The following is a 10,306-nucleotide window of genomic DNA, read 5'->3' as shown; positions in this document are numbered from 1 at the left end:
TAGAGTGTTAGATAGTAAAGACTTACTAACATTCTATGTAAATGCACACCGATGGATGCATCCGCGTAACGCAGCGTAAAAAGATTAGTTGTTGAAGAGACAGGACCCACTCCTTTCAGAGGTCTCGCTAAGTGCCTGAGGTGGTGGTAGGTGTGCATGCCATGTGCCCCCCGTGAACGCTTACACACGTTGAGCTTAAGTGACGCAATCGGTTAACCAGGCACAGCTGAGTAATTAGAAAGTGAAAATATCTCTTATTTTATTTTCATGTATTTATTTAATCTTTCTTGTTTTTATTAAAGGTTTTACAATCGGAATGGTTCAGTGACTTGCTCTATGTTCCAGAGAAGCCAAAGATTCAATTCAATTCAGTTTTTATCAAATCACAAAAACATCTCAAGAGGAACAAGGAAAAAAAAAAGGTGGGAGCTGTGTCGCCTCCCAGCTCCTCTCCCGTCCGTGCGCGTCAAAAAGGCGAGAAACCAGCCGGACCAGTCCACAGCAGAGATGGCAGCCGAGTGGACAGACGCAGCGCTCGAAGAAAACGCCGGCGAAGAGTGCAGTCGTAGCATCCCGAAGAGACATGCCCGGGTTACGGTGAAGTACAACAGGAAGGAGCTGCAGCGACGCCTCGACGTAGAGAAGTGGATCGACGAGAGCCTGGATAGACTGTACGCGGGGCAGGTGGGTGTCTCTGAGAGAACTGATTTAGGATACTGCACAGTACTGTCTGCGTGTCCAACAAGTTAAAAAGCTTTGAAGTTGAGAAGAAGTTGAAATGCGAAATGGAAAATATTATATTTTAAAAAGAATGTTGCGTGAAGACACTTTCCTGAGACTCATCTTCAGGTCTCTGTTGATTTATGAGGTGTTTAGGGAATGAGGGTTGGGGCACTATGTTGTCCTTACAAGGCCAAACATCCTGTAGATGTGAGATCTGCTGCTTTTCCCGTCTCATAAGTCTGTATTTGTCTTGGAGCTTTCTGCCTTACATGGGCAGTGTGGAACTGGGAGAAAAGGAAGAGGGGGTAGGAGGGAGAATGCTGGTTTTATGTCCCAGGAGGGGGTAAACACTACATCTGGGAAGCAGCTGACAAGATGTTAGAATCCCTCAACAGGAGTTGCAGGGAAAGTTTCTTGTTTTTGGACTTTAGAGCTATAATGACAGTCTTGTTTGATTTTAAAAAAGGCAGAATTCAGATGGTTACAATGATAAGTCATCTCTCCAAATAAAAAGGAGCGAACATACCAATTTTCTCATCATCCCCATACCCAGAAGATTCTGAGTGAGACAAATGCTTTGTTTTTGTAAAATGGTCCTTTACAGTGAACTGACCTTACTCAACCAAGTATGATTATGCAACATAAGGTCATGTCACACTCAAGAACAGCATTTCATTATTTTAAAAAATAAAACAAGCCTAAAAACAGGAGTTGCTGTTATAGTGCATAGAGTTGCAGTCCTATAAGTGCCAGGGGCCTGATCACAAAGGCAGTGCAGTGCACTGGTGTGCATGGGTGGGTGGACTGCCCCTTCACTCAGCTTGTACAATGGCTGTTTGTTCAAACAGAACACGCCACTCTTACTGTAGCCTATTACATGAACACTGTTAACATTCGGTCTCCACAGCCTAAACAATGCAATTAATGTTTGCAGGCTGAATGTAAATATTCCAGCTACTATTAAAGCTTAAAGTACTATTTGGACATGGAGGTTAAATGTTTCAGGAAGTCTTTTAAACTTAGTGACTGTTAAAATGGACATTTGCACATGGCTGAATCGCTTTTCTCAGCATAAAGGTAGCCTACCTTTAGAACTTGGGTATTCAGAAAGCCCCTGTAAGTATGCATACTGTGTATGTGCTGACTAACAGACATCTGGTAAGAATATTACTGTAAAGTTGTGCAAAAGTTGTTTTGTGTGATCCGTTTATCCTGGGATGAAACTTTTTTTTTTTTTTAAGCTCAGTCTTGAGGGTGTGAGGACTCTCTGAATGGTGTGGTGTGTATGAAGATGTTTTAGACCATCATATTAGAAAATGTTCCTCCAAATGGTGAAAGTCGCCATCCAATGGTGACTTTCTGTTAGATTTAATTTTAATTTATCAGCTGTTTGTATAACCAAAAATTATGATTCCCAGGGAGTGAATCCTAATCTCAGCCTATTCCTTTTTACGGTTTTTATTAGCCAGTTGAAGAAAAAGCGAATAAAGACAGAGTACATAGTGGAAGTTGAGGAAGACAATTGTTGAACAGAGTTCAGGGAAGAGTTGAGACAGGCTCTAGGTGGTAGGGAAGAGTTACCAGATAACTGGGAAAGTACAGCTGACGTGTTGAAGTATTTGCTGTATCGTCTGGACAAATGAAAGAAGACAAGGAGACTCAGCAGTGGAATGAGCAAGTACACAAAAATATTCAAAGGAGGAAGCTGGCACAGAAAAATTGAGATCGGTACATAGATGAAGAAAGTGGATTGGGGTAGGCTAGACATACAGCAAAGACAGACAAAGTAAAAGAAAAGGCTTATAGTGAGCTAATGCTAGCTTGGACACTGAAGGAGAGGACTTGCACTAGCTTGGCAGAGAGCTTGAACTGGAAAGGATGTGCAGCAGGTCAGGGTGATCAAGGATAGATATGAAAATTTACTAATTAAGAGTGCTGAGAAAATGAAATAAATACTTTAAAGAACTTACGAATGAAGAAAGTAGTAGTAGTAACTACAGAGAGATAAAGATGGTGGTTGGTTTGCAGTAGTGATCGCCAGTTTGATGGATGTGTTTCGTTTTGTTCACATGATCATAGTTACTTTGGATCCACTGACAACTGAAAGGACAAAGTCTCAAGTTATCAGTTAGTACCTGCTCCAAAAGGCACCGACAACACAAACACAGTAAAGATCCAGTGTAATGACTTAAAGTAGTAGATAAGGTCTAATCTGAGGCAGATTTAAACCAGCTCCAGCTGCCTATTTCTGGCCACCTGGCAATCAAAGCGGCCACCCCCAAACTTTTGTATCCAAGTGAATTTCATTCAAAATAATTATGAAGGGGGAAACTATCCACAGAGGCTGAAACAGTTCTTTGTACCAAGCTGTAAACATGCTTTTTAATGCTATAAAGCTGGGCATATTAATATGTGATTCTATGGGGAATGACTAACTCTTGAACCCAGCTTCAGTTGGTATCTAGACAAACAGCAGTCTTTGAAACCTCCGCATTGGCCTAGTTTTTCAACGCCATAGGTTGCCCCTTAAAGGAAGAAACAGATGAGTGCATGCCAACTGCAGGAAAACGGACGATACTTGATTTTTTAACTGATAACAAAATCAGTATTGTAGCATGCATCTGTCACATTCTTCTGACGTGTGTATGCCTTCTACGATGACTCACTGAAGCGTTCCATATGTGTGTTTTCATTACTTCTATGTCCATGTGTTGCCCTCAGGAGAGTGACATGCCAGAGGAGGTTAACATTGACGATTTGCTCGACCTTCCGAATGAAGAGGAGCGTGTCAAAAAGTTGCAGGTAATATGACCTGTTTCATTTATCGCTATCTTCGGCATGAGATAAATGGACGTGTTGTTTTGTTTTGTTTTTTATTTCTGACCAAATAAATAAAGTAAAAAACACAAGGTGCATTAATGAGGTTGGTATACAAGTCCAAAATTGAGCAGGTAGACGTAGACACTCTTCAAGACAAACCCCCTTATGTAACAACGAACAAAGACATTTACAAATTAATACAAATTAAATTTTATACAGGCTGCTACGTTCTCATTAGCTATAGATATGTCCACATAACAATAATAATGGAAAATAGTAGTTAGAAATCAGCAAAACTGAGTCAAAACGATAAGTTTGATAAGTCAAATCATCTTCATGCATACATTTTTTTTTTGTTTTGTTTTTATACAGTTGTGTGAACTTAAGGTTTATTATAACACTGTCCTTTTTTAAAAACAGGAACTTCTTCAAAAGTGCAGAAGCAGCACAGAGGTAAGTTAAAACTGAAAGTTACATTTACAAGCACTGATGCAAACATGCACGTGAGCTAAACTAAAGCTACAGCCTCCTCAGCAACAACTCTTTTTTTCTTTCCAGTTCAGTGATTGAAACAATGAGGCTCCCTGGAACAAACAGAGTCAGTGTAGGAGCTGCATTTTCGTTTTTTTGTTTATTTGTTTTTTTTTTTTAACTCAGACTTAATTTATTAGACTTTTTGGATATGGATTAGATTAAACTGATTCACTTTTATAGATGTTGAAGCAGAGTATTTTTTTTGGCAGTGGATGCCTTTGTGCCTGACAAGATCGACAAAGATTAACATGGGGGCAGCCGAAATGCTGTTGAGGCTTCAAAATGTTAGTCCATAACTCAGTTAATGGTTTCACGGTGGCTGCATCCATCTTTTCTGTACAGTCTGCACTACTAACAGTGGAAGGGACAAAAACCACACTCCTGTTTGTGCAGAAATCGATTGCAAAGTTTATCTTAAATAAACGTGAGCAGTCCAAGTCTAAAGTTTCCATGCTGGACAGCTGTGAATGGATGTTACGTTTGCACCGGTGATGACTGAATCAAGCACACATACCAACATTCAACAGTCAGTGCACGTATGACTAGGTGAATATTGTTTTAAAATAGGTTCAATTAATGAAGGTAATGAATGAATATAAAAGACCTGCAACAGCTACAGCTGATACTAACACAGAGATTTAGTACTTCTGATGAATGTTTATGAATGTTCATAGTAAACAAATGTGGACAGGGAGTATTTATACATGGCAGGGGCAGCTGGTTTTTTTTCCACCTGCACTTAGACTGTTACCATAACACAATATATCTGGGTATTGCATGTCTCAACAAACTATAGGGCTCAAGTAGCTAAAGCAGCGAAAAGCTTAACCAAGTGTAATGTTAAACATAAAATTAAAGGCATCACGGTCACATGCTACCAACAACTCACAAATCACAACAACAGTGTCCTCAAGGTGCTTTATATTGTAAGGTAAAGACCCTACAATAATACAGGAGAACCTCAACAATGTGATAACCCCCTATGACCAAGTGCTTTGGCAACAGTGAAAAGAAAAATATCCAGTTTAACAGGAAGAAACTGCAGACACATTCAGGCTTAGGGAGGGACGGCCATCTGCTTAGACCGCTTGGAGGAGACTCTAGAAACTAGAGTATTAGGGTGATAATATTACTGGCCTGATTATTTAAGACCTTGTATGTGAGGAGCAGGATTTTGAATTCAATTCTGGATTTAACAGGGAGCCAATGAAGGGAAGCCAATACAGGAGTAATATGTTCTCTCTTTCTAGGCCGTCAGTGCTCTTAATGCAGCATTTTGGATTAACTGAAGGCTTTTCAGGGAGTTTTTAGGACTTCCTGATAATGACTTCCAGCCTGAAGTAATAAATGAATGAACTAGGCTTTCTATCATCACTCGGCAACAGGATATTTCAGATTTTAGAGATATTGTGCAAATGGAAGAAAGCAGTCCTACATGTTTGTTTAATATGTGCGTTGAAGGACATATCCTGTTTAAAAACCACTCAGGTTCCTCACAGTGTTACTGGAGGCCAAGGTAATGCCACCCAGAGGAAGAATCTGCTTAGATACCATATTTCTAAGATTTTCAGGGCCGAGTACAATAACCTCAGTTTTATCTGAATTAAGAAGCAGAAAGTTAGCGGCCATCCAGGTCTTTATGTCTTTAAGACATTCCTGCAGTTTAACTAATTGGTGTGTGTTATCTGGCTTCATAGACAGATAGAGCTGGGTGTCATCTGCATAGCAGTGAAAATGTATGCTATGTCTTCTGATGATGCTGCCTAAGGGAAGCATGTATAATGTAAACAGAATTGGTCCTAGCACTGAACCCTGTGGAACTCCATAATTAACCTCAGTGTGTGATTTACATGTACAAATTGGAGTCTATTAGACAGATATGATACAAACCACTGCAGCACAGTACCTGTAATGCCTACAGCATGTTCTAATCGCTCTAATAGGATATTATGGTCGACAGTATCGAACGCTGCACTGAGGTCTAGCAGGACAAGCACAGAGATGAGTCCACTGTCAGAGGCCATAAGAAGATCATTTGTAACCTTCACTAAAGCTGTTTCTGTGCTGTGATGAGCTCTGAAACCTGACTGAAACTCTTCAAATAAGCCATTCCTCTGCAGATGATCTGTTAGCTGTTTGACAACTACTCTTTCAAGAAGTTTTGAGATATCAGGAAGGCTGGCGATTAGCCTATAATTAGCTAAGACTGCTGGTAACAGTTTAACTACTGCCAGGTTGAAGGCCTGTGGTACATAGCCGATTATTAGAGATTGAAACATTAATTAATGGCAGCACTTCTTTATGCAGTAGAAACGGGGTCTAAAAGACACGTTGATGGCTTGGAGAAAATTATTACTGAAGTTGACTTTCTCAGGCTTTACTTAACAGAGCTTTGAGTTTTTGTCAGCCTGGCTGCGGTGCTGAAAAGAAACCTGGTGTTCTTACTTTCATCAGCCAGTGATGAATAATACGTGGCTCTAGCTTTACAGAGGGCTTTAAAAAAAAATATAGCAACAATTTATTTTTCAAGGTTAAATGATGATCTTCTAAATTACTGAGGCACCATTTCCTCTCCAGCTTACAAGTTGTCTGCTTTAAGGTGCGCATTTAAGAATTATACTGGTGAGTCAAGTACCTCTGGTTTGAGGCTTTCTTTTTTTTTTAGATGAGCTACAGTATCCAGAGTCGTGTGCAGTGAAGATATAAGATTATTAACAACATAATCGACTTCTATGTTGGTCGTTCCTGTAGCTGCTCTGTATTGGGTTGGTGTATGGCAGGGGTGGGGAACTCCAGGCCTCAAGTGTCGGTGTCCTGCAGGTTTTAGATATCGCCCTGGGCCAACACACCTGAATCAATTGACTATATCATTAGCAGGCCTCTGGAGAACTTCAAGACATGTTGAGGAGGTCATGTAGCCATTTAAATCAGCTGTTTTAGATCAAGGACGCATCTAAAACCTGCAGGACACTGGGCCTTGAGGCCTGGAGTTCCCCTACCCCTGGAGTATGACATTGAAGAATATATAACAGTAGCTGTAGCACTTTCAGAAAGATATCTGCTGTGATAACATGTATTCCCCATTTTTATTTCCACTAAAATCTTTTAAACTGTAGCAATTTTATGCATTTAACCTTTCATCCACATACGCATGAAGTTTTGGTTCACTGACACTGGATCATTTGGAAAACGCCTTTCAGGGAGAAGATATTTGGGAGCTCTGTAGATGTGCAGACAGGGAAAAGTGAAAACTGTCAGAGGCTTATTTGCTAACATGGTTACATCACCACCTTATTGGTTTAACAGCATTTCAGTTATGTTTTTTTTTTTCTTTTTTTTTAAGAAAAAGATGATGACTCTGTGTTTAAACCTCTATACACATGGACTAGACCTTACTTTGAGCATTTAAACTTTTATCTAACTCCAGATTAAGTAGTTACTCATGAGGACATTTACACCACATCAGAACATGGAGGGGGGGGGAACCTCCCTCGTCGCAGCCTCGAGGTCATTCTCCCGGGACCCTGGTGCTCTTCGAGACATTCTTCCATCTATGGACATATGAACACTGCATACTCTTAAACAAGAATGTGTGGAAAAATGATTAAACGCTACATTTGGTTCTGCTTCGTGCCTCACAATAATTAATTGTTATCAAATAAGAAGCTGTTTGTTTTTTGATTCCCTGATAAGGGCTGCAGGGTTGTAATAGTAGATTCAGATGCTTCCAGATGGTTCCACATATAAAGTATGTTGCAACCGACACAACTATGGTCTCCTATAAATAAAATCTATAAAAAAAAACAAACCCAAACCCTAAATATCTGATTTAAAAAAAGTTCCCATCTTTAATGTATTACTAATCTCGTGTATCTAATCAGGGCTACAACTGGCAAAGGCATAACTGAGTTCCTGAAGAGGTTGCAGTTGTTACACAGTACATACGTGTAGTTATATTGAGCTCATTGTAACTTCATTTTACTTTCTAGTTATATTAAATTCTACTATTGTCCAGTGTTGCTTCAGTCAGTGAGCCATAAGGAGACGCTATTACTGTCATCTTTTATTTTAAACAAAAAAAGACCAAAATAAACTGCAGTAAATGGCCTGTATTTATATAGCGCTTTACTAGTCCCTAAGGACCCCAAAGTGCTTTACATATCCAGTCATCCACCCATTCACACACACTGGTGATGGCAAGCCACATTGTAGCCACAGCCACCCTGGGGCGCACTGACAGAGGCGAGGCTGCCGGACACTAGCGCCACCGGGCCCTCTGACCACCACCAGTAGGCAACGGGTGAAGTGTCTTGCCCAAGGACACAACGACCGAGGCTGTCCAAGCCGGGGCTCGAACCGGCAACCTTCCGATTACAAGGCGAACTCCCAACTCTTGAGCCACGATCGCCCCAGTGAATGTAACATTCACACTGATGTTTGGCTTTTCAGATCAGTAATTATGGACTTTACTCAAAATGTTGCCCAAACCAAATAAGTTAAGTGTTTAGTTTTTTGTGTGTTTATGTAATATTTATTATGACTCATTTGTTTTATATATAAGATATTGTTTATATTGTTTGCTTCTGTGTTTTGTGTAAGCCTGAGTGTGAGTGTATGGTTGTCAAGCAGTGCTGTGGGTAGGATTAACCCCATTGTCAGTCGATTTATGATTCAAATTCCATTTTTGTTTAGTTTTTTGTTTGTTTTGTGGGCAGAGTCATGGAATACTTTTTAAATACTATGTCTTGTGTATTATAGACAGAAATTATTAGAGATTAAGTTGTGCTGTTAAGTGTGAAAGATCTCTTAACGGACTGGGTTTCTGTTTCACCCTCAGACCTTCATCAAGGAGCTGGTGGTCAAGCTACAAGGAGTTCACAGGAAGGATGAGCTGCAGAGCGAAGGCATCGAGCATCCTGTCATCTGTCATGGCCACTATCGCCATGAGCCTTATCACTTCAACAACCCACAGCACCACCACCACTTTCACCACAACCAAGAGCAAAATCAGACCCTCTGACGGCCCAATAAACACACACACAGACATACACACAGATACTATTGTGAAATGAAGTCAGTCGTCCTGGATTACAGAAGGCAAAGTCGGTGAAGCATTAGATACATTGTTGAAAACAACAACAAAATTATTAAATATAGATTTCTCTTGAAGTCCCTCTGTATCTCACTCAATTTTAAAACCCAATACTGTATTCATAAAGGCAGAAAATATGCATTGGCTTCTTGGCTCACTCTGAAGCCCACATTGACCCAGCGGCACCACCTAAGCTCACTTGCTCACAGCTCTGGTTTCAGCTCCCAGCCAAGAAATATTTTGCCATGTTGATTCAAAAAGGAGATGTACATGTTGAGAGAGAGTGAGTGACTTTCAGACAGAAGAAGCTTTGCTTTGCCCCCTATTTTTGGTCTTTATGGCTAGCCAGTTCTGTATGTCCCTTAACGTCGTACTATTCCTTAAAACACAAACAAACATGTAGGTTTACTTGACTGGAAAAACAAAACACCGCTTAACTTGTACTCTTTGTCACTTTCCTTACGTAAATATAGTTGGTGTCAGAAACTGTTGTGGTAACTGATGAATGTATATGAAGGAAAACAGGACTGACAGCAGATTTTGAAGTGACATCCAAGGGTGGCTTCTAGGTCAACAAATTCACTGTGTGAACTGAACTGTGTCACAGAGCACATGAACATGGGTTTAGAAATAACACCGCTCAATCACATGCACATACGTGTGACTTATTTAACAGCTGGTAAATTCCAGTGGTTATTTATTGTCATCATTACAGAAAAAGGATAAGGATCTAACATACTGGTATGATGTAACACTGGAAATAATCCTGTTGCATTGCTTATCCACTGTAGCTTTTTAATATTTCATTGTTATTCATATTGTGTTTGAGTTTTGGTGTTGCTACGTTGTGAGTTATGTCGATATATTCACTAAATTGTAGTTGTGCAAAATAACCGAAGTCTCCTGAAGAAATTTCTAATAAATTAATTTTGTTCAGTTATAATGTTTGTTTTCAGGAGGAGGTTGCACTAATCCGCTGAGATGTGCAGTCTAATATACAGCTGGATGTGGGACACATAAGTTCAATGGTGAATTATGAACTTTAAAAAAGCCACAACATTCCTCAACCAGGACTACTAAAGCTCACCAGCTGCTTGGGGAAATATAATTTGCAGTTTGTGCTGCAGTCCCTACTGA

At 40.0% G+C, this 10,306-nt stretch overlaps 1 protein-coding gene across 1 annotated transcript; it reads left to right on the top strand.

Annotated features, from left to right (window-relative positions):
- The first annotated feature begins 321 nt into the window (after positions 1–321).
- ppp1r14aa (protein phosphatase 1, regulatory (inhibitor) subunit 14Aa) lies at positions 322–10,105 on the top strand. The gene is made up of 4 exons (XM_084941525.1): positions 322–684; positions 3,445–3,525; positions 3,964–3,996; positions 8,915–10,105. Exons 1-4 carry the CDS (start codon positions 337–339, stop codon positions 9,095–9,097), a joined length of 645 nt encoding a protein of 214 aa, XP_084797651.1. The 5' UTR covers positions 322–336; the 3' UTR covers positions 9,098–10,105.
- The last annotated feature ends 201 nt before the right edge of the window (positions 10,106–10,306 follow it).

The sequence above is a fragment of the Perissodus microlepis genome, chromosome 10 (genome assembly GCF_051167445.1).
Source record: "Perissodus microlepis isolate ML-2025 ecotype Zambia chromosome 10, ASM5116744v1, whole genome shotgun sequence".
Lineage (NCBI taxonomy): Eukaryota > Metazoa > Chordata > Actinopteri > Cichliformes > Cichlidae > Perissodus > Perissodus microlepis.
The sequence above is the reverse complement of the archived record's forward strand: the minus strand, read 5'-3'. Positions and strand labels throughout refer to the sequence as shown.

What these genes read in the sequence shown, in the direction of transcription:
- ppp1r14aa (XM_084941525.1), top strand. Translation starts at nt 337, where the DNA reads ATGTTCCAGAGAAGCCAAAGATTCAATTCAATTCAGTTTTTATCAAAT. An exon ending in ATAGACTGTACGCGGGGCAG is followed by an intron (nt 685 to 3,444) that starts GTGGGTGTCTCT and finishes TGTTGCCCTCAG; the next exon opens with GAGAGTGACATGCCAGAGGA. An exon ending in AGTGCAGAAGCAGCACAGAG is followed by an intron (nt 3,997 to 8,914) that starts GTAAGTTAAAAC and finishes TTTCACCCTCAG; the next exon opens with ACCTTCATCAAGGAGCTGGT.